At 39.4% G+C, this 24934-nt stretch overlaps 1 protein-coding gene across 3 annotated transcripts in view; it reads left to right on the forward strand.

Moving 5' to 3' along the window:
* Positions 1-24934, forward strand: part of CERS6 (ceramide synthase 6) — a 329104-nt gene that overhangs the window by 88349 nt on the left and 215821 nt on the right. For all 3 annotated transcript variants that reach the window (XM_043488025.1, XM_043488027.1, XM_043488026.1), the window contains exons 2-3: positions 6508-6613; positions 17045-17175. In XM_043488025.1, the coding sequence (XP_043343960.1) occupies positions 6508-6613; positions 17045-17175 (237 nt within the window). The remainder of the gene's footprint in view (positions 1-6507; positions 6614-17044; positions 17176-24934) is intronic.

The raw sequence follows: 24934 nt of genomic DNA on the forward strand, positions 1-24934 counted from the left end.
ACTGTAGCCTGTCAGTCCCTCAGTGGACCATGGCTTCAGTCTTTATTCAGTTCTTTAAACCTTAGCTCCTACTTGCTTTCAGCTTACCTTGTAAATACATGGCTTGTGGTCAGCCAGAATCATGCTTCCTTATTATGCCAAATTAGGGGTTGGCTTCGCTGTTTTCTTTCTTTTGTGGTTCCTTAGCCAGTCTCTAATTTCCCCAGGCTCCTTCCCTAGTACCCACAGCTAGACAGAGAGTGTGTTTTCCTGTCAAAGCTGTATCTGCTACTGTTATTGATCTCAGAGTTGAGCTGCAAACCAAATATATAAATAAGTAAACGGGAGCTTGCTCTCTGCTGGTTTCCTCCTCCAACTTTTGACTGCCCTCCAGTCTACTTGCGTTTGTTCCATTTCCAGAGCCCTCAGGTACTTGATTTTGTTTTTAGGAGGTTGGCGTGTTGTGCAGTTTTTAAAGATGAAAAATCAATATATTGGGTGCTCATTTCTATCAAAACCAGAGTGCTTCTTCTAATGAAAAACCAATTTATTGGGTACTCATTTCTCCATATCAAAACCAGAGTGCTTCTTCTGATTATTTTTTAAATTGAAATCTTTCCTGACATAGTTGTATATTCAGATGCAGTTGTAAGAAGGAATACTAAAATTATAGTATGGCATCACTGCCAGGTTACTGGCATTGATAGTCTATTGAACTTACACTGATTTCCCCAGCTGTACATTGTGTGTGTGATTTAATTTTATATACTTAAAGAATATTTATTTATTTGGGTCTTAATTGCACATGTGGGATGTTCATTACGTTACACCGACTCTCTAGTTGTGTCATGCAAGCTCAGCAGTTGTGGCATGCAGGCTTAGTTGCTTGTGGGATCGATCTTAGTTCCCCTACCAGGGATCAAACCTGTGTTCCCTGCATCACAAGATAGATTCTTAACTCCTGGACAACCCGGGAAGTCCCCAAGTCTATGCACTTTTTATTAATCACATGTGTAGATGTGTGTATCTACCACCACAGCCATCCAGCTCCTTTGAAAAGTGTAGGAAGTGCTAGAGTCAGTGCCTGCCACTGAAGACGATTTACACAGTGCGTGCGTGCTAAGTTGCTTCAGTAGTGTCCGACTCTTTTGTGACTCTGTGGATGGTAGTCTGCCAGGCTCTTCTGTTCATGCGATTCTCCAGGCAAGAATACTGGAGAGGGTTGCCATGCCCTCCTCCAGGGGATCTTCCTGACCCAGGGATCAAACCCCCGCCTCCTGCATTACAAGCGGATTCTCTGCCGATGAGCCACCAGAAAAGCCCCTGATTACACAGTACTAAGTGATGAGAGCTGACATGTACCCTGTAAATATTTATTTACATTAAAAAAATTTTTTAAAAAATTTACTCTTTTTCTATATTGGGAAGGTGTTTCATGTAAGAATCACTTCATTTTTGTGTATACCTTTAAGCACACCGTAGCCCGGAGCTTACCTTGGTATTCTGTGTAGAGACATTCAATTCATGTTTAAAATACAAATACATGTTGTTAAATAGAACTAAAAAGTAGGAATGTTTTCGTGTTTTCTCTGCTTTTACATTGTGACTAGTATTTTTCAAAGCTTATATCTTTGCTATATTTACTTTCAAATATGTTATTCTACATGAAAGTACTTCACAATGTTTGATCTTTTGAAGGTAGTGTTAGTGCCTTTGATAAAAAAGTAATTAGGTGAGCGTTTCCTGGTGGAGGCAGTCATCAAAGCTTGAAAGTACATATTCCCTTTCAACTATTATATTTGTAGGTACTCTGCCCCACCCTCATCTTACTGTGTTTTTCTCTCTCCTAAGACAACCCTCCTAAAAGACAACTTTTGTGAAATTCTGTTAGAACCAGCATGGGAGGAAAAAAATCCAGCATTTTTCAAATGGACCATGGTAGTAGGTGGATAAAATTACAATGTTCTGTCATTAGTTTTATTTGGTGTCTAATATGATTTCTTATGGAGAAGGAAATGGCAACCCACTCCAGTGTTCTTGCCTGGAGAATCCCAGGGACAGTGGAGCCTGGTGGGCTGACATCTACGGGATCGCACAGAGTTGGATATGACTGAAACAACTTAGCAGCAGCAGCATGCTTTCTTGAAAAGATGCAGCAGTGATTCACAAATTCTTGGAGAATAAACAAATATAATTTCTATTTTCATATAGTTTTATGTAAAATATATATCATATATTGCTTTTAGGATGATAAAATTATTTTTCTTCTCTCATTTGGAATTTGAAATTAATGTTTTCTGCCTATCTTGTGAAATTTTTTAAATCTTGGAAATTTAGTGTTTGGCTCTGTGTGCTAGGTAAGTTGAAAAGAGAATACCTAGTGAGAGGTTGGTAGAACCTACACAAGAGCTCTATAGGGCCGCTTTGACTTTATAGGGACAATGGAAATTATAGAAACAGCTTCTTGAGTTTGGGCCATCAGTCTTCTACCCTCTGAGTCTCAAATAAGGACCCTTTGTAGATGTAGGTATTTAAGAGAATTAAAATGCACAGCTCTTATGAAAAAGATAGAAAAGGCTTGTGCCATTATATTTTAGCTGATTCGGTCATTCATTTATTCACTCACCATCAAATATTCATTGAGTGCCCACAGTGTGCCTGGTGTTCTGTAAAAATATTTCTTGACAGAGTAACTTCTTTCAAGGGATTCAAGTGGTTTGATTTATTGTACGTACCCATCAGAAGCCATTTAAACCATAAGATCTTCAACCTTTAAACTGAGTTAAATTCGATTAAATTTGACTGTCACTTCTCACATCTTATCCCACAAATCCTCAGAATTTGGGAGTTAGCCTGGCCAATAAACAAAGATGGGGAGCTGATGATAATATTCACCTTCCTAGGAAAGAAATATGCCATTCTCTGCTTCCCTTCCCCTAGAGGCAGAGGATACTTGTGTCTCTCTTTCTGCAGAGTGGGGGTGGTGATGTTCCTGCCTCACCTGATTGAGGGAGAGTATATGTGTGTGCTAGGGCCAGTAGAGATGGGAGCTTTCACCGAGGTCATGGCAACCTCTGTGAAAGAGACCACCCACACAGGGAAGAGCTACATACACACACACACACACACACACACACCACGTCTCCTGTGATGGGTGTGGACATAGCACCCTGCAGGGCCATGGAGATTGACGGGGCTCTGGGAAGGTTTGGACCTGGAGAGAATGCCAGGTATCAGTTCAGTTCAGTCACTCAGATGTGTCCGACTCTTTGCAACCCCATGGACTGCAGCACGCCAGGCCTCCCTGTCCATTACCATCTCCTGGATCTTGGTCAAACTCATGTCCATTGAGTTGGTGATGCCATCCAACCATCTCATCTTCTGTTATCCCCTCCACCTCCTGCTTTCAATCTTTCCCAGCATTAGGGTCTTTTCAGATGAGTCCGCTCTTTGCATCAGGTGGCCAAAGTATTGGAGCTTCAACTTCAGCATCAGTCCTTCCATTGAATATTCAGGACTGATTTCCTTCAGTATGGACTGGTGTGATCTCCTTGCTGCCCAAGGGACTCTCAAGAGTCAGGGATGGGCTCAGAAGCTTAAGGCAGCGCCGGTATGGACCCAGAGTGGACCCATGTCAGACCTGAGGCTTGACGATGAGGGTCACTACAATTTATTGCTCACACACTTATAAAATTATTGTGGCAGAATATCAAGCAGGAATGCTCTTGTCGGTAAAGGGGTACCATTAATAATGATGCTGGGACACCCAAGCTCTGAGGGTAAACTGAGGCAAGTGGTTACTTTACCTGCTGACCCTTGTCTTTTTCACTTGCCTGTCTTGTTTCTGGTCTCTCCTTTTCTTGCTTGGTACATTCAAACCTTGTTGGACGCACATGGCTTGGCGCAGCATAGCTGAAGCTGTGTGGGTTGCTGGGTCCAGAGAGTCATGGTGTGTAAATGGTATGGTGTGAAACCATACACATGGCTCCCATCAAAGCTTTTAGACAAAGAGGCCATGTGACATTACGTTTTAACATATACATGTGTTTGTATAATCACAGAATTTATCTATGTAAATATTATCTCTTACATATGAGGACATTGGGCACAGAGAGATCAATTTCTGAAGCTAGGTCTCTGTTGCCAGATAGTAGCAGAGATAATTCCCACCTCTCCTTTAGACATTGTTTTAAAACTATGTTTATAGAGAATCATGTTTATTTGATAATTTTGATTATCAAAATTTCAGAAGTTTAATGATCAAGTGATATGCCTTCTTCAAGATGCTTATTAGTTCTGGAAAGGTAGAGAAGTATGTCTAAAAAAAAAAGTGATTTGAAGTTTAAAAAGAGGAGAAGTTAGGTGTAAAACATGGTATTGTATAAAATACTTAAAGAACCTTTTTGAATGTTTATATGTTACTGGGAAGTGACAGTAAAGGTGAGGAAGTTGCTTTTGAAGAGGTTCTATCGAGTGAATTTCTTGACTCTCCTGCTGTCTGCCTGCACATTGTGGGGTACACAGAGAAGGTCTGTTAGCTTGTCAGTGGTACTCACCGCAGTGATGGCAACATTAAAAGCACATTTGCAGAACACAGCCAGTGGATCAGATTTCTTGCCCCCTCCTGTGTGTACCTGGCATTGTCGTATTCACAGATAAAGTGATCAGCTTCTGCATTTAGACTCTTCACTCTTTAGAAGAAGAAAACATTTCATATAGTCTCTCAAGGATGCTGATGCCAAATTCCAAAAGGAAATTTGAACACAGTGTTTCAAAATTTGTAGGAATTAGGAAGACAAGAGAGGACTGGGGAGAAATCCAACAGGGAGAGTAGAAGGAAACCATTAGAAGTGTTGATTTTGGCTTTTATATCTAGTTAGTTTTGCTATTTTACCTTTTTAAAAAAAATAAACTCTTGCTGACCTCATGTCTTTTCACACCTCTCATTAGGCCTTATGATGAAGAGGCACTAACCATGTAGCAGGAAACTTTAAGGAAACAAGTGGTCACTGCCCATCAATTTTTATTTCTTTCCGCTATCTACATTCGTAGCACCACAATTACTGTTTTCAGTGCAGACCCAGTATTTTAAAAAAATACTACACTTCTTTTACAAAGGTGAGGGCATTGGTAACACGTTTTTCATTCTAGGAAAGGTGGTTATTCTTCCTAACTTTGTTCCAGAGAGCCCAATGAAACAGGAATTAAATTAGATTTTCTGTGTATATCTTTACTTGTTTAGGCTTGCATGTATAGTATTCCATTTTTCTGTTTGAATACATTTTTTTCCGTTTTACTTGAAATAGGACCCAGTGGGATATTATGAGGTACCATGTATGTAAGCTTCTTTAGTCCCTCTTTAAAGAGAAAAGAAATTCCTCCCTTGTTTACTGTTCTTTAACTCATCCACTTTTTTTTTTGCCACACTATGTGGCGTGCTGGGTCTTAGTCCCCTGACCAGGGATCAAACCTGTGCTCCCTGCTTTGGAAGCTCAGAGTCTTAATCACTGGACCACCAGGGAATTACCCCCTGCCATTCACTATTATTAAAGAAACTTCATCTAAGATTTACTCATGGTCTGTTGTGTATATTTATTGGTTGCTTTTGGCCAATATTAAATGAATTTGGGTCATATTTTCATATAATATTGTATTATTTGCATTTATAGAAAATGTGAAATGTCACTATTGAAAAGGTGCATTATACCTTATTTCTTGAACGTTTAGTTTAAAACAACTCTAATGCTTTTCTTTTAAAAAAGGTCTTAGAGACATCATCAGACCTTTGAGGCCCCATGTCCTCTGTCTGCATGCCTCCCGTGCCTCATTCACACTTTAAACACAGCCAGAGGTGTAGCTAAGTCGTCCTGTTCTTCTTGACATAGTCATTTTCTTATGATAAAAATGGTGCAGCTGATGTTTATATTAATTTCAGACTTTTCAGCTTGGCTGGGGCGTCATGTTGTTTGACACCTTTCAAGACTCCTTATGAGAAAGAAGCAAATAATCATAAAGCAAGGAATTTTAAGAAGTCATAAAAAAGTGGGACTGAACATAGCACACTTTGATCATAGAGACAAAATGGGCCAGTTTTTGGACTGGGGTTGATCAAAAGCATACTCTCTGTGTGTGTAATCAGATGGTGAGTTAACACTTTCTCAGTAAAAACATAACATGACTTGTAAGAAGAATATACATCATTCCAAAGTCATAGTTTGTTTGGTTTATGTATCTCATACCAGTATATTTCTCATTTGTAGTCTTTCTATCCAGTCAGTCTCGTTAGAACTTACATATCAAGAGGTTTAAATGTTTTAAAAGGATTTCTTTTTTCACTGTTACTGCTGGGGGATTAAAGGAGAAAAAAAAGTTAAATCTGCTTTATATAGGTCCTGACACATGAGTGTTGACAATGTCTTATCATAAAATCTTATCAACACTTTATTGGGACAGTTGAGTAATGGTTACCTGATAACAGTAACAACAGCTATAGAGAGAATAACATTTTTTTTTTTTTTTTTTTTTTAGATTTGTAGCCAAACCATGTGCCATAGCCCTCAATATTCAGGCCAATGGACCACAGATTGCCCAGCCAAATGCCATTCTGGAAAAGGTCTTCACTGCAATTACAAAGGTATGATTGTCCTTTTCTGGGATGTGAATTGTTATGACCATGATCCTTAGTCTGAAATCATTTAATTCCCTCTCTGTGGAGTTTCAGAACTAACGTTTGACTAGCCTCAGGCCTGAATGCATGGAAAGCTCACAGGCACTGTGAGTAAACAGAAAGGGAGAAGCCAAACCCACGTGGGCATGTTGGAGGCCTGCGTGTTCACTCCCAAGTGTATGTGAGAAGCTTGGCCGTGAAGCGCAGTCTAGATCAGACGGTGAGGGCACTAATTCTCTGCCTCAGTCTCACCGGATGTGAAGCAGTATGTACGTGTGACGGTGGGGTGGGACTCTGTGGAGGCGACTGGGAGAGCTGAGGAATATGATAAATGTAGCTGTGAGGAGAGGTGCCCATGTGCTTACGGAGTTGTCCATATGTTCTAGCAGTTATGATACACAGGCCGATGTGAACAAACATGGGAACGATGGAGGGAAAGAAGGGCTGTCATATGAAGCCATGAAGAGCGAGGGTCCAGAGAGTTACAAAGTACAGATTCACTGTAAAGAAAATGGGAGAGGCGATGATTGCTCTGGTGAGAGTTAAAGTCCAAACCAGGGTGGAAAGAGGCGAGCAGGGGAGAGAGGAAGAATGTAAAGAAAAGATTCTCCTCCACTGTCAGCTGGTCTCTCCTTCTGAACAAAAAGAGGAGGAAGAAGACAGACGTCAGAAACCCTCAAGCGAAGGCCATGAAAATGCGTCACAGCATTGGAATAGCTTATTCTTACTTAAATCTCTCTCTCACCTTACTCTTTCATGGAAAAGAAAGGAGAAGCACAACAGTCTATGAGAAATATTGTGCATTTGCATATTAAATGGTTTGTTTTCCTGCTTTCACTTTTCTGGGAGAATTTCTCAGGCTTCTAAGATGTGATTTGACCATGTTAAGCAAATTTTATTCCTTTTTTGGTATTTGTATTGCTAACCATTTTTATTGGTTCTCTCTTGTTGTAAAATAATTAATTCAAATTTTCAAACATGTTTGTTTATTTTATGGTCTACATTTCTGCCAGGATTCTCTAGGGTTTTTCCCTCTATTCTTTTAAAAATGATATTCTTCTCAGGAAAGTGAAAGAAAGCACACAATGTTTTTTATATCTCTGCTAAGAAGAAGAGTAGAATAAGTGGAATTTTAGGAAGAAGAGTAGAATAAATGGAATTTTTGTTTTGTAGGATGATTTTAGACTGCCACTTTCTAACCTGAAGGGACTCATGTGATAGAATGTTTAAAGGAAGAAAATATTAGGAAGGAAATTGCATTTTTATTTATTAATTTGTTGCAGCAAACACATTTTCCCTCTCTGAAACAGCAGATGTGTAGGGAGTTATAAGGGCTTCCCAGGTGGCTCAGGTAAGGAATCCGCTTGCCAAGGCAGGAGTTACAGGAGATGCAAGTTTGATCCCTGGGTCAAGAAGATTTCCTAGAAGAGAAAATGGCAGCCCTCTCCAGTATTCTTGCCTAAAAATATCCAATAAACAGAGGAGCCTGACAGGCTATAGTCCCTGGGGCACAAAGAGTCGGGCACGACTGAGTGCCTAAGCGTGCACACACACACAGGGAGTTTATAGGTTTAGTTTTTTACATGTGATTACAGCATATTTGTATTTACCTTGTGAACTACTCTAAATGCATAAAAATGAGTTTTCTACCCAAATGTTACGCCTCCCTTTAGGAATCCTGCGGTAGATGTTTTATTTCCCTTGCCTTATGTTTATTATGGTTACTGGGGAATTTTTCTCTATAAAGGTAATGAAAGGATTTTGCAGCCAGGTTGACTGCCCTGGAGGATATTTGCTTCTAGCTAATTTTAATGATCATATTCTCTTGGTTTCCAAGGTGATTCTTTTAGAAATTTCTACATGATTAAAGCAGAAGCCTCAGGTTTTGAATTAAATGCAGCCAAGGCTGGAACTGTTTTTCCCTGAATTCTTTGTAGTTCGCCAGTGTTATCTGTGATATGAGAAAGGAACAGATCAGCTGACCAGAATACAAGCAGCAGGATTTGGAGGGTTTGAACAATGATTGTCCAGCATCCTGGCCTTGACCATGGTTCCAGTTCATCTTTGAAGAAGGGCATGTTTATCATCTTTCAAGTGTGAAGGGATATTCCCTTAGAACCCTTAAAATCTACTGTATGCAGGACTGGCTACATAATTTTTGGAGGCTAGTGCAGAACTAAAAATGCGGGGCCCCTTGTTCAAAAAGCACAAAAAAGGTGCCATTAAAGGCATAAAAAGAGAAAGCCTTTTCCTTTCTTGTGTAGTTTGTCTCTCTTTTGACCTGTCAAGATTTTTAATTTGGTATTTAATGCCATGCCTCTTAGGCATACTCATGAGGCAAGTGAAAACCCTGACAGATACCCAGGAACCCCACCCTGTGATTTAGTGCACACACAGCCCACTAGCTGCTGAGTTCTGTCTCTTTCCAGCTCCTGGGTTAACATGTCTGTCCTTTTCAGGCCAGAGGGAGAAGTTGATTCAGGCCTCTCCCCTTCCCGTAGGCCCACTGTCCCAACCCATAGTGGACAGGGGACCTGCCAGTGTACTGCATTCTCTGCTTCAAGACATACTAGGTACCTGGATTGGAGGATTGGAGTGAGCAAGAGGCTAATCCCCACCGAGTCAGCCACTAAGGACCTTGGGACGCTGCTGGCCCAGGGAGCAGGTGGCTGAGACACCGTGGGGTGTGAACACCTAATCCCACTCCTTTGCATGTTCGTACCTAGGGCAGCAGTAGTCAGTCAGCAGGAGTGGGCAGGTGAAACCTGGAGGCCCCGGGGAGCTAGAGGACAGGGAAGGAAGGTACCCAGCCTCATCTGGGGGCAGTGACGGGGCTGTGTGTGAGCCAAGACTCTGAACCCCTGACATAGGCTTCCCTATGGGAGGTCCCTTCCAGTGGGCCTCCTATACAAAACACCATCCCCATAACACAGTTATCAAGAATTTCAGGATGGCAGCCATAGAATTTTAAACCCCAAGTGTGAGCCCTTCTGAGTCTGGATTCCTGTGTGAGTTCACTAGTCACATGCCCTGATTGAGCAATTTTCATCTGTGAAATTAGCTGATAAATGCGAACTGCTTCATAGTCTTTGCTGTCTTTCCTGTTGAGGTAACATCTGCATGTCTTTTTCACTCTTTTTTTTTCCCCTCTGTAAATCTAAAATTTTATAAATATTTCAGAGAACCTACCTCTGTTGTAAAATAATTAAAAGTATTGGTTTTGGAGCAGACTTGAGTTGTGTATTGGAGCATTGGCTCTGCTGTTGCCTAGCATTATGGCTTTGGACTATAAGTCAGTTAGTAAGTGAGGGAGCTTCTATTTGGGTCAGGAGCTCTCTCCTTTAATTTACATTAAGAGCACCTGTGGAGTTAAATGTAGATTGCTGCATCTTGTTTCTCGGAGGAGGCAATGGCACCCCACTCCAGTACTCTTGCCTGGAAAATGCCATGGACGGAGGAGCCTGGTAGGCTGCAGTCCATGGGGTCGCAAAGAGTCAGACACGACTGAGCGACTTCACTTTCACTTTTCACTTTCATTAGAGAAGGAAATGGCAACCCACTCCAGTGTTCTTGCAGGGAGAATCCCAGGGACAGCGGAGCCTGGTGGGCTGCCGTCTATGGGGTCACACAGAGTCGGACATGACTAAAGTGATTTAGCAGCAGCAGCAGCAGCATCTTATTTCTAGAGATTCTGATTCAGTAGTGATGGGGCTCAAATATCACCGATTATAAATTATTAGACTCATTCAAATGAATAGCATGATTATTTTTCTTTAGTGAATATTTTGAGTTCATGTTTCTTAACTGATTATATTCAGAGTTATCTGAATGAGATAGATATAAATTAATCAATTATTTTATCTATTTATTTATATATCTTTCTAGCTTTTGGCATATATCTGTAATTGTAACAGCCTCATTTTCTCATCAAAGCAATTATTGAACCATTAAGGGTAAAATATATTTGTCAGCTCTGAAACTAGGTTTTATGATCTAGAGAACTATGAGATTATCATATCATAATCTGCTTCTGGTCTGTTTACACTGTATTTTAAAAATTACATGCAGGTTTCTGATTAGTTTTTCCTGATTCTCCTCTTATGCCTATTTCTCTTTTTCTTTTCCATCCTTGTATGTTTGTTTGTGGAAATTAACCTGGGTATTTCTGGTATAAAAATATTTATGTAAGTCAGAATAATTAATTTTTTTCCTTAGGAGTCTTAAAAAAGGAAAAGAACTATGAAACAATTATAAAACATAACAGTAAAAAATACACAAAAAAAGAAGGAAAATCTTACAATATTTACTTTTTGGCAAACTAAGAGATGTATATCTCCAGATTTCAAAATATATGTAGAAAGCCTAAATAAAAACAGCTGGGGTTGGGCAGAAGCCAAGAAGGAGGAAGTAAAAAGCTTGAAGTGTGGATAGAGGACCCTGTGGGAATAGGTTTCAGGAAAGTCAGCAAAAATGACAGCTCCTAAAGGTAAGACCAAAATTCTATCCACTGTTTGCAACACTAGGTATAGTAACAAGGCTGGTAGATGCCCTCCTAGACTCAGTTTAATTCAAAGAAGTGGAAGAAGTACACAGAAAACTACAGGTGGATGGCACATTTTCAGGAGGCAGTGTTCTTTGGAGGCAAGGGGTAGGCTACCCACTCCATTAATCTTGGGCTTCCCTGGGGGCTCAGACGGTTAAGAATCCACCTGCAATGCAGGAGACCTGGGTTTGATCCCTGGCTTGGGAAGATCCCCTGAAGAAGGAAATGGCTACCCACTCTAGTATTCTTGCCTGGAGAATTTCATGGACAGAGGAGCCTGGCAGGATACAGTTCTTGGGGTCACAATGAGTCAGACACACCTGAGCGACTTTCAGTTTCATTTTTCTAAACTACAGAAGTACCCTCCCTATACTACCAGCAGCTGGTCAAGAAAATCCAACTCAATCAATGATGGGTAATAAAGAAGAAACACACAGAATCAAAGACAAGAAAAAGAGTATGTAACATCGATTACTAACAAAAATTGTCACTGCAACAAGGAGGCCACAGGGCAACTGAAAATTGCAATCAAATATTTTTACCATAGACTTTATTTTAAAAAAGCAATAACTCTGTTCAGGAAGACCATAAAAAATAAAATAGAAAACCTAAAGAAAAAAATAGTTGATCAACAAGAAGAGATGTAATATGAGCTGGTTAGTTCAGGGAAAAAGTACTAAAACTATCACAGAAATGAAGACAAATTTGGAAAGAACACAGGAAACACTAAATGTTGCAGAAATCTCAGTGGGGAACATGGCAGATAGAAATAATAAAGCCGAAATAAATGAAATGAAAAAGAGATAAAAATAATTAGATATATAGAGCAAGCAGATATAGCATCTGTATAATTGGAGTCTCTTAAGGGAAAGCAGTCTACTTTTTGTGACCCCCATGGGCTGTAGCCTCCCAGGCTCTTCTGTCCATGGAATTTTCCAGGCAAGAATACTGGAGTGGGTAGCCATTCCCTTCTCCAAGGGATCTTCCTGACCCAGGAGTCAAGCCTGGGTCTCCTGCATTGCAAGCAGGTTATTTACCATCTGAGCTACCAGGGAAGTCTGAGGAGAAACAAAGTAAAATAAATGTGTTAAGAAAATTTTCCTAAAATAAGTGGAGATTTATAATATGTTAATAAAATGCAGTAAAAATAGACCCAAGTAGGTTTACACCAGGACTTACTAAAGTAATTAGATTTGAAATATAAGAGAAATAATTCTTGGACAGCAAAGAATTACAAGCGAAAAGGCAAAAAAAATGACATCATTTATCTAGGGAAAAATATCCATATGACTTTAGTCATCTCTGTAGCAGTATTGTATAAGACAACATTTTCCAGTATTTTCAAGGAAAATATGAACTAAGAATTTTAATATTTAGGTAAATAGTTTTTATAGTGTAAAGGCTAAAGACAAACATATTGAATTTGCAAAAATTGAGAGGAATTGTTCCCATGAGTCCTTTTTTGAAGAAACTTTGTGAGTATTTGGAGAAGGGAATGGCAACCCACTCCAGTATTCTTGGCTGGAGAATTCCATGGACAGAAGAGCCTAGCGGGCTACAGTCCAAGGGGTCTCAAAGAGTCAGACACGACTGAGTGACTAACAGTTGTAAGTATTAATTTCAGCTGACCAAGAGATTGTTGGGAATACTGATGAGTTTTGAATATATTTAAACTATAGAACTGAGATAGAAAGAAATGTGAGAATTAGGATGACAGAACAGAATGTAAACATTCTATGCTCTCACAATGTAGAAATGATACATCTCACAATAACTGAGTTGAAAAAGGGAAGGAAGGTGTGAGGTAGAGTAAGTTCATTAATTTCTTAAGCTCTAATAGCTGGGAGTCAAAGCTTATCAGTTTAAGCAGCCAAATTCAGTAATAGAAGAAAGAGCGTATTTAATAGTACATGAGTAAACTCTGAGAGAGAAAATTATTGACTAATATTAGGTGAGGAAGGAAGAGGAAATATGCTAGTTTTAAATATTGTTCATTTGGAATTTTTATTGACTGAAAACAGAAGAAAAGTCCTATGGTTATATGGATTACCAGTAGAATAAAAATTACCCACACAAAGAAAGGGACATCAGCCATATTTGATTTGATAAAATTTTAAAAATTAAATTATGATAACAAAACAATTAATGTGAAGTAAGTATAAATAAGTGCTTCCCTGGTGGCTCAGTGGTAAAGAATCCACCTACCAATGCAGGTGACGTGAGTTTGATTCCTGGGTTGGGAGGATCCCCTGGAGAAGGAAACGGTAACCCACTCCAGTATTCTTGCCTGGAGAATCCCCATGGACAGAGGAGCCTGGTGGGTTACAGTCCATGGGGTCACAAAAGAGTCTGACAAGACTTAGTGACTAGCAATAACAACAAAGTATAAATAAACTTATATCAATGAATATAAGTGGGTTTACCTCATCTAATAAAAATAATTCAGATTTAGGTCACATAGCTTATGAAATAGACATTGAAAATAAAAGGATGAGTAAAGGTTTATAGACAAATATAAATAATAAAGAAAGTGGGGTTTCTGTTTTTATTTAAAGAAAGAGTTCTGGACCAAAAGGTTGAAATGAAATGAAATATTGGCTTTTTATTGCCAAAGGATACAATTCACAATGAAATTAAAATGGTTATGGATATTCATGCATTAAATATGAGTGTATCCATATACTTATAGAAAAGAACAAAAGAATAGCTTATTTGATAGTAAGAAATTTTAATTTATGTCTGGGTCATGACAGGTCAAAATATGAAACAGAACATATAAAATAAAGAATATAGCAACTAATTCTAAAAAGCATAATGAGGATGATTTAAAGGGTACATTTAGAACCCTGTATTCTGAATATAGAGACTATACTGTCTTTTCAAGAACATGTTAAATATTTTTTTTTAAAATATTTTTAAAAATTAACCTTTAATTATATAAAAATGGTAACAAATTTATAAAATAGGCACAATTTGCTAATACTAGAAATCGGCAAAGCTCTTGCTTTCTTAATTAACTTTTGTGTAAAAATAAAATTTCAGAATATTTAGGAAACAGTGATGAAAGTACTACTTATGTACTATGCCAAAGTAGTACTCAGATGAAAACTCATATTCATATATATATACATACATACATATAAAACCACTTACTTAAACATTGGAAAAAGAACAACAAAATAAATGAAGGCAAACAGAAAGAAGAAATTAATAAAGATAAACATAGAAATTGAGTTAGCAAAACTATAGTATTGAAAATTAATCCAGAATTACCTATCTGTTTAATTTTTTTAAACCAGTCAGCTAACATTCATGTCCAGGAATTTCTCTCTCTCTATATGTGTATATGTGTCAAAGCTATGGTTTTTCCAGTGGTCATGTATGGATGTGAGAGTTGGACTATAAAGAAAGCTGAGCACCAAAGAATTGATGCTTTTGAACTGTGGTGTTGGAGAAGACTCTTGAGAGTCCCTTGAACTGCAAGGAGATCCAACCAGTCCATCCTAAAGGAAAGCAGTCCTGAATATTCATTGGAAGGACTGATGCTGAAGCTGAAGCTGCAATACTTTGGCCACCTAATGCGAAGAACTGACTCATTTGAAAAGACCCTGATGCTGGGAAAGATTGAAGGCGGGAGAAGGGGACGACAGAGGATGAGATGGTTGGATGGCATCACCGACACAATGGACATGAGTTTGAGTAAACTCTGGGAGTTGGTGATGGATAGGGAGGCCTGGTGTACTGCAGTTCATGGGGTTGCAAAGAGTCTGAGCGACTGAACTGAACTAATATGTGTATAAAATAACCCATGACAATGTTATTTATTGCAGCATTGTTTATAGTAGTGGAAGTGTGGAAGCTACCTGAGTGGGCATTAGTAGTGGAGCAGATAAGTAAATTGTGGCATGTCCATGTAGTTCTACAAAAGGAGGGTGTTCCTAATAGTGTGATGTGGAAATATCCCAAGATAAATTGTAAAGTGAAAAACTCAAAGTCCAAAATAATACAACAACTTTGTGTGAAGGTGTGAGAGGGTGGGTATAAGAAGGCATATTCAACTTTGCTTATATTCGATAAGATAACTTTGGGAAGAAATTGAGTAGCCTATTACCTGGTAAGAAGGGGAGAGTAGGAACTGAGAGAATAGGTACAAATTGGAAGGTGAAATTTGGGATAATTTTTATTTTGTGAACCATATGGATGTTTTACCAATTCAATCGACTTAGAAAATGAATGAAAATTAAAAATGAATTCCTTTAAGGAAATAGTAGAGCCAGGGTATTCTTATTGTAGGCTATGCATTTTCTATTATATTTTTAAATTGAGAGACAGAGAATATAACCAGGTATTCTTCTAAGAAAAATACCACAAAGTACATGCCTCACTGAAAGTTAGCAAATAACTTTCACAGACCCAAGCTCAACACATTTTATAACCTCCGTCATAATACTAAGGCCATTTGCTGTGTTTCCTGTGTGTCTGACACCTGAATTTCTTGAGAGCCTTTAAAAATGTGTCGCGTGTACATTCCACCCTTAGGACTTGAAAGCTGTCGGCCTGTCTTCCCCTATCCCATTTGTGGTTCTGTCTTCTGATTATTAACATCTCCTTAATTGTAAAGCAAAGGTAGAATAAATAAAGGAGTAGAACTAACTCCGTTTAGTTTTGTTGTATGACAGGTGACCCTCATGTAATTGTTGGCAGGATGCTCTCTAAGACACAGAAGAGAGGAGGGACAGAACTAATATGTACTGAGATTTTGCATACATTTTTGCATTTGGTCCTCAGCACTGTTTAGGTGGATAAGTAACCTTCCTTTGAACAGGTGAGGAAACTGAGGCTCAGAAAGTTCATCAGAACAAGAACTGAACCTCTGTCTGTCATCTCCTCATTTTCTAGAAATGAGAATGAGAAACAGAGTAATATCGTTATTATTGTTGTTCAGTCGCTCAGCCATGTCCGGATCTTTGCTATCCCATGGACAATAGTCCACCAGGCTTCTCTGTCCATGGGGATTCCCCAGAAAGAATGCTGGAATGGGTTGCCATGCCCTATTTCAGGGGATCTTCCCTATCGAGGGATTGAACTGGAGTCTCATACGTTGCAGGCAGATTCTTTACCAGCTGAGCTACCAAGGAAGCCCTCCCGGAATTTGCTCAAACTCATGTCCACTGAGTCGATGAGGCTATTATATGACAAGCATAAATAGGGTCTCTTTCTACTTCACCAAGTTTGCATTTTCAAGTAATGCACAGTCATTGTAAAAAATCTGATGGAGTTCTAGTCAAAAAGAAGACCAAGAAAAGAATAGTCAAGAGGAATGTATAAAGAAGTGAAGAGAGGGGAAATTTGAAGAGGAAGAAAGAGAAAACATGTCTTTTAAGTGGAATTGGTACCTTAGGCTAAAATGGCGTATTTGGGGATTATTCCAGGCTTTTTGTCTGTCCTACATTGTTTTGATGTTTGATGACTGGGCACAGTATTTTCTCTTGAGAAAGTGAAATATTTGAATGAGGTCTTTTGGCCAACTCACTTTTACTTAACTCCTTTCCCTGTAGCTTGGTGGAGCTAGCTTAGCCAGTTGGCCATTTCATTGAGTCTTTGTTGCTGATAAGAAGTACAAGCATTAGAGTGAGATTTATATTTTCAGTGTTGTTTCATAATGAGTAGCTTTTCTTGTCCTAAGTGGTTGTTTTTGTTCATGCTGCTGTTGGAAGGCCTTGGTCCTCAGTATTCAATACAGCAATCTAAGTAGTGGATAGAAAATACAGGGAAAACAATTATCTCCAGTATAGACAAGGGCAGATCTGTTTATAGTGAAGATGAAAATGTTTTCCTGGTACCTTGTTTCATAGCATCCTGATGAAAAGAGATTGGAGGGCCTCTCCAAGCAGCTGGACTGGGATGTCCGCAGCATTCAACGCTGGTTCCGACAAAGACGCAACCAGGAGAAGCCAAGCACGCTGAAGAGGTTCTGCGAGAGCATGTGAGTTGCTGTTTATCTTTTTGAAAGAAAAACCGGTTTAACTTATTCATTCCATCCCTGAGGTGAAAAATAATGGCTTGATGCAGGCTCCAGCAGGACACCCCCGCAAAAAGAAGCATGCCTTCTGGTGGACAGAAAGTAGTCCCTGAAAAACTGGGGGATAGTAGTTTGTCAGAATGTGTGATTTCTACATCTGGTGCAGTAAATGAAGTTTGCTTCCTAATGGAGTTTCAACACAGCAGGCAGATTACAAGAGCTACAGTGGTATTTTCAGTCAACTACCTTTGAAATGCAGCACAAAAAGCCATTACTTTTATATTTTGCATTTTAATAGAGGGGACTTTATCACGATGTTCTTTCCACTGATAAAAGCTGAGATACTAGGATATATTATCAGAGGGTCATGATAATGTCCTGTCTTCCTGGAGTTTTAAGAAATGGCTATATTATATTCTTTGGTGAGTTTAATGAAGCATTGCTTGAAGTGGGGGGTGGAATGAAAGTCTCTTCCATTTCTGAAATGTGAGCTTTTTGATGTGTAAATTAGAAGTCAATAAAGCTGTTAAAAATAGTAAAAGACCTGCGGAGAACTCTTTTGAGCACAGTGTTATTTTGAACTAGTAACACTCAGAACCCATATCTGTAGAAAAGTTAGAGAAAGAAATACTGAAGCTTCAAGCACATCCCCAACAAAGGCAAAATTCTGGCTCGAGACTGGTTGCTCTATGTGGTCTTCATCCTTTGAGATGAGACTGTGCCTTTGTCCAACAGTGCTTTTTTCTTTGGGAGCTTTTTCCTGACACCTGGTCCCTTAAATAATAATGCTGTCAGTATAGCTTTTGGGGTCGAAGTTGCATTTTCAAGTTTAGCTTTCAATTATGCTGAAAAAGTATGTTAACAATTGCAATCTGAAGCTTAGAGGGAAACGTAATTTTATGGGAGAAATGAATGAGAGGCAGAATAATATCATAAATCCTCAGGCTGGATAAATATGGGAAACATAAACAGGGTCTTCAGAAGGTCAGAATATTTATAAAACCTGGACAAACAACCTAGCAGATAGAATATGCAAAGCCCTTCCTATAATTGAACTAGTGGCAGTTTATGGAAGAAGGATTTATGGATCTGGGCTCCTGATCAAAAGCCGGAATAGCTTCCTGGTCTGGTTGTGCCACATGCACAAAGGGCCTGGGCTCCATTGCTGAGCCGCAGGTCTGAGTAGAGGTGAAGAGGGCTTCTGAGGTGGTGCTATTGGTAAAGAATTGCCTGCCAGTGCAGGAGATGCAAGAGACACAGCTTCGATCCCTGGATCGGGATTGTCCCCTGGAGTAGGAAATGGCAATCCACTCCAGTATTCTTGCCTGGAAAATTCCATGGGTAGAGAGCCCTGGTGTGCTCCAGTCCATGGGGTTGCAAAGAGTCAGACATGACTGAGCACCCACACATACAGGGTCTAGGCACATAGCCATGGGGTGAAATTCGTGTGCCATCTTCCTTTCCTTCAACTTCTTTGGTGACTCAGTGCAGTCCCTTTCCATTCTATACTGAGTCAACACCACTTTCTGTGCCAGTATGCATAGGAATCAGTCACCTGGATCTTGTTAAAATGCATCTGATTCAGTTGCTCGGTCTGGGATAGCAGCCAAAATTGAATATTTAACAAGTTCCCAGGTGATTCCGCTGGTCCACAGACCACATTTTGAATAGCAAAGCTAAACAGTGTACTAGTGTCTTCTTCCTGAATTCAGCTGAATTTTATCTGCATACCACAATTACCAGGATGGTCATAGTTATAATCAGTTAAAAGTGGTTTTAAATGATGACTAGAGACTTGGTAATGTGAAAGCACAGTATGGGTGGGTGCATACATTACTGATTAGGATCTCCTCCCTCCAGAAGCTTCACATGATAGTGTCAAGGGGATGGGACAGAATATCTGAGTATGTGTGGATCCACTGGAGATACTAAGAAATAAACGTGTATGTGTTCTGTATGGTTGGTATGGACAGGCAGTAAAGATTAAAGGAGAAAGATCAGCTATGGGTTAGGGTGTAAATCAGGGTTCCTGGGACTAGAACAGTCTGTACCTGTGGCCTTGGCCTCTCCTTTGTTGAACTTTGCTTTGAAACTCTCTTCTTTCTTGACTGCTGAGTTGCCACCAGGTTTTCACTCTTGCCTTCCCAAGGGCTGTTGCACCATTTGCTCTGCATTTTCACTGGGTCTTTAATGGGCTGCTTCTCCAGATTTGACCTTTATTTTTCTCATTCTGTCTTCTACCTTCTCTCCCTTCATCAGCATCTTCCAAAGTTATGTGTCCAGTGCAGAGGTTTCTTCTGCAGCATCATTCTGCTGTCTCCCACTGGCAACTCTGATTTGCTTTCATGTCTGACTTCCCTCTTTCTCCAGTTGTTTGTATGCCTCCATTCTGTTACAACTGGAAACTCAACCCAATTAGCCACTCCCATTGGTTCCATTAGTTCTTTGTAAAGCCAACTGCTATGGCGCTGATCCTAATTCCTCTCCTAGGTCTCTTATTTATCTCATACTTACAAATATTTCTTTGCTACAAAAAAATATAGTTTCCTAAAATGCTACTGTGTCCATGATCTGTTGGTTGACAACTTAATGATTTTTCTGTAAGATAAATCTTGTAGATAAATCAAGAGCCTCTTGATGAAGGTGAAAGAGGAGAGTGAAAAAGCTGGCATAAAACTCAACATTTGAAAAAATAAGATCATGGCATCCAGTCCCATCACTTCATGGCAAATAGATGGAGAAACAATGAAAACAGTGACAGATTTTATTTTCTTGGGCTCCCAAATCACTGCAGATGGTGACTGTAGCCATGAAATTAAAAGATGCTTGCTCCTTGGAAGAAAAGCTATGACAAACCTAGACAGTTTATTCAAAAGCAGAAACATTACTTTGCCAACAAAGGTCTGAATAGTCAAAGCTATGGTTTTTATAGTCATGTATGGATGTGAGAGTTGGACCATAAAGAAGGCTGAGTGCTGAAGAATTGATGCTTTTGAATTGTGGTGCTAGAGAAGTTTCTTGAGAGTCCCTTGGACAGCAAGGATATCAAACCAGTCAATCTTAAAGGAAATCAACCCTCAATATTCATTGAAAAGACTGATGCTGAAGCAGAAGCTCCAATATTTTGGCTGCCCGATGTGAAGAGCTGACTCATTAGAGAAGACTGTAATGCTGGGAAAGGTTGAAAGCAGGAAAAGGGAACAACAGAAGATGGGATGGTTGGATGATATCATTAACTCAATGGACATGAGTTTAAGTAAGCTCCAAGAGATAGTGAAGGACAGGGAAGCCTGACGTGCTGTAGTCCATGAGGTCGGAAAGAGGCAGACATGGCTGAGTGACTGAACAACAACAATATCTTAGGTTCTTTAATCTGAAAGCTAGAGCCTTGCTTTAGTTTGTTTGGTATTAGCCACCCAAATGACCCCTTTCCTTCTAGAGGGCTGTGTTTTCACTGTCCACTCCTTGGTCATTCCTGCCTCAGTTTGTGATATGTTCTTGGCATGAAACACCTGCATTCCTCTGCCATACCCTTTTATCCCGGTTTTATTCTTCAGACCGCACGCCTTCTCAGTAATCTGCCATGACACTTGGATCTGGAGTAAGCACTAGTTCTTCTGAATTGTCAGAGTTTTTATTGTAAGTACTAGTCAGTTAATACTGAATCAACATGCTTTGTTTATGTGAATATTTAGCTTTTCTTAGCTTGTCTGTGTATTTTCACCCTAATTGTGTCACATGTGCTCCTTGAGGACACAAGAATTGCATCTTGTTTTTCTTACATTCTTCTCAGCCTTTATTACAACATATAGAGTCTGCTGAGTAAGTATTTTTTAAGTGACTGTATGTTATGAAGGCATTATTTTGGAAGGGTTTGCTGATCTAAGTTGGCATCCCGCCTTCCCAAATGAAGAGTGCCTAATATAGACACCATTTGGCTTAAAATTTGTCTGGGAAAATTACTGAACAGTGAGCCAATTTCAAAGACAAGAGTTCAGAGGAAAGATTGAGGTGGCAAAGGAGAACATTTAGACAACACCTTGAAGAATTAAGCAAAATTATATTTGTCTATGTGTATAGATGTGTATGTCATAGTTATTTGTTCGTCAATATAAAAGATGATCTGAAAAGCTTGTTCTTAATCAGGGATGCACTTCACAGGCACCTGCTCTGCTTTTCAAAATACACACGCCTAGGCCCCACCTCAGGATGTCTTATTCAGTATGGTGACCAAGTGAGGGCCTATCTTGGAAAGAATACCCTGGATACTTATAATAACACATCCCTGGTTAAGAAGCACTAATCTCTGAAAAGAGATGACTGCTTTTCAAAAGTACTAAAATTCAGATTCACAAGACAGCACAGATTTGGGGCTTGTGGATCTCGACTCAAATGTAAAGATTCTATAGTTTTTCTGTTATGTAAGTTATTATTTTGGAAACTATAGAATTCCTTCAGGGGAGCATGCTTCGTCTTTTAGCAGTGTAGAACAGCACTGATATGCATGCCAAACAGTGCTGGTAGCCATCTGTTGGCCTGTCCAATTTTTGGCACACCCATTTAATACAGATGGACTGAGTAGAAGTTGTTCGGCAAGTAATGTGTTGAAACATTGATGTGACTTTTTTTTCCTTCATGCTTGATGTCAGTCATCAGCAGCTATGTTAGTTTTGATGACTATTTCTTCCAGAAGCTTTTAAATCCTTATTGGCAACTGAAATAGAGATTTTCAAGAGTGAGTGAACAGTTTATAAAAAGGAGATGACACTTATTCTGAAAGTTTTATTTTTATTGAAAATATTATTTATTTTTATATTATCTTGATGCAGGAGGAAGGCAAAGTTTCCACAGGTTCAAACCATGGATCCTCTTGCTAAAAGCTCCCACTTAGAACCAACAAGTTTCTCCTAAATTGAACTGGGTTGCAGTTTGCTCCATATGGACTCTTGTAAGATGAGGGCCTGAGATTGTCTTTTCTTTGTTGTTGCTGTTCAGTCACTAAGTTGTGTCCTACTCTTTGCCACCCCATGCACTGCAGCATGCCAGGTTTCTCTGTTCTCCACTATCTCCCGGAGTTTGCTCAAATTCATGTCCATTGAGTTGGTAATGCTATCTAGCCATCTCATCCTCTGTTGTCCCCTTCTCCTTCTGCCTTCAATCTTTCCCAGCATCAGGGTCCTTTCCAGTGAGTTGGCTCTTTGCATCAGGTGGCCAAAGTATTGGAGCTTCAACTTCAGCAACTCTCCTTCCAATAAATATTTAGGATTGATTTCTTTTAGGATTGACTGGTTTGATCTCCTTGTTGTCCAAGGGACTCTCAAGAGTCTTCTCCAGCACCACAATTTGAAAGCATCAATCTTTTGGTCCCCAGCCTTCTTTATGATCCAGCTTTCACATCTGTACATGATTACCGGAAAAACCATAGTTTTGATTATACAGATTTTTGTCAGCAAAATCATGTCTCTGCTTTTTACTATGCTGTCTAGGTTTGTCATCACTTTCCTTCTAAGGAACAAGCATCTATTAATTTCATGGCTGAAGTCACCATCCGCAGTGATTTTAGAGCCCAAGAAAACAAAACCTTCCACCACTTCCATTTTTCCCCTTCTATTTGCCACAGAGTGATGGGACTGGATACCATGATCTTCATTTTTTGAATGTTGAGTTTTAAGCCAACTTTTTCACTCTCCTCTTTCATCCTCATCAAAAGACTCTTTAGTTCTACTTCATTTTCTGCCATTAGAGTGGTATCATCTGCATAATTGAAGTTGTTGCTATTTCTTCTGGCAATCTTGATCCCAGCTTGTGATTCATCCAGGCCTGGATATTGCATGATGCACTGTGCATATAAGTTAAATATGGACAGTGACAAAAATACAGTTTTGAACCTGTCAGTTGTTCCATGTCTGGTTCTAACTATTGCTTCCTGGCCCACATACAGGTTTCTCATGAGACAGGTAAGGTGGTCTGGTACTCCCATCTCTTTAAGAATTTTCCAGTTTGTTGTGATCTGCACAGTCAAAGGTTTTAGCATAGTCAATGAAGCAGAAACAGATGTTTTTCTGGAATTTCCTTGCTTTCTCTATGATCTAGTGGATGTTGACAATTTGATCTCTAATTCTTCTGCCTTTTCTAAACCCAGCCTGTTCACCTGGAAGTTCTCAGTTCACGTACTGCTGAAACCTAGCTTGAAGGATTTTGAGCATAACCTTACTAGCCTATGAAATCAGTGCAATTGTCTGGCAGTTTGAGCATTCTTTGGCATTGCCCTTCTTTGGGACTGGAATGTAAACTGACCTTTTCCAGTCCCGTGGCCACTGCTGAGTTTTTTTCAAATTTGCTGACATTTTGAGTGCAGTCTTTTCTTTAGGAATTCCATTTTAGCACTGATGCTGATTAAAACTCCCCCAAGTGCTGCCATATGTGGAGCTTCTGTTCACTGGCAGCACATTGACCAAAATGTGGGAACCTTCTGGCAGCCAGGTGAAGGACTGGCAGAAAGGGTCCCGCGAACTGGCCCAGGCAGGGTCCTGCTTACCAGGATGAGCTGCACGCCCCCCAAGAGAGGATCACTTCCTCTTCCTTGGCTGCAGCTTTCTCAAAGGAGTAAGCTCATCAGTGCTGTGAAATGAAAGTCTAGTGTGCCCCCTGAAAAAACCAAAAACCTTTTGGAACTGTGACTTTATTTCTGCAAAAGAGCCCTGCTGTGATCCTAATCTGTGATTCCCTTGAAGTAAGGATAACTCAACAGTGAGGTAGGAGTGGCTTAACCAGTTGCCCACTTGCCACCAACTCAATCACTATTTTATTTGCTAGCTGTTGTACTTGGACAAATTATTGATGCTGTCTTGTGACCTATGGAAGAATGTGGAGCCTAATCATTGTTGGGCTTGGGGAGAGGAAATAGGGCTCTAAGGCTACAATGAATTGAGATGTATATCCCTTTATTTCAGTTCAATCTTTGATCTGAGGAAATTGTGTGGTGAATATATTCAACAAGTTTTCATAACCCAGCCACCTGCTTGCAAAAAACAAACAAACAAAAAAATCCAACAACAACTGAATGTAAACTGTTCTAGAATCTTCCATATATTTTGCAGTCTGATGATGGGTGAAATTTTGCCAAAGAGAAAATTGAATGTAGGTTATTTTCTTTCCCCATCAGATCATGACATGAGCCTCATTTACAAAGTAACTACCAAAGTTTCCTGAAGATTGATGTAATTTTTAAAGGAAAGAGAAGGAAAGTATTATCTTTTAAAGGAATGTCATCTTTATTTATTTTTTTGGTACTGGGATTTATGACTGGCAAAGCATTGATGCTGATCCCAAGTCTGGAAAAAATTAGTCCTTAAAAAAATTGAAGGACAACCTCTTAGTTCTTGAAAAGTACAGTGTGGAGTTGTTTTGTTACTGTTGTGATGGTGATTGTTTCCCATTAATATACAACAGTCCTTGGATTGATGAACAACTTTTAAAGTATGTAGTTATGCATCTAGTTATTGTTCAAATTTGGTTGAGTCAGTGAATGTCTTGGTGTTCATGACTATTCTTGACTATTTTAAATGGTTTTAAATCCATGGCTTGTATTCAGGTCAGTTGTAACTTGGAACAGGGAGCAGCAAATTTTTCCTGTAAATGGAAAGGAAATATTTTCAGCCACATGAACCTTATCACAATACTACTCAGCTATTGTCTCAACAAAAACAGTCAGAGACAAAGC

This window comes from Cervus canadensis, chromosome 15 (assembly GCF_019320065.1).
Source record: "Cervus canadensis isolate Bull #8, Minnesota chromosome 15, ASM1932006v1, whole genome shotgun sequence".
NCBI lineage: Eukaryota > Metazoa > Chordata > Mammalia > Artiodactyla > Cervidae > Cervus > Cervus canadensis.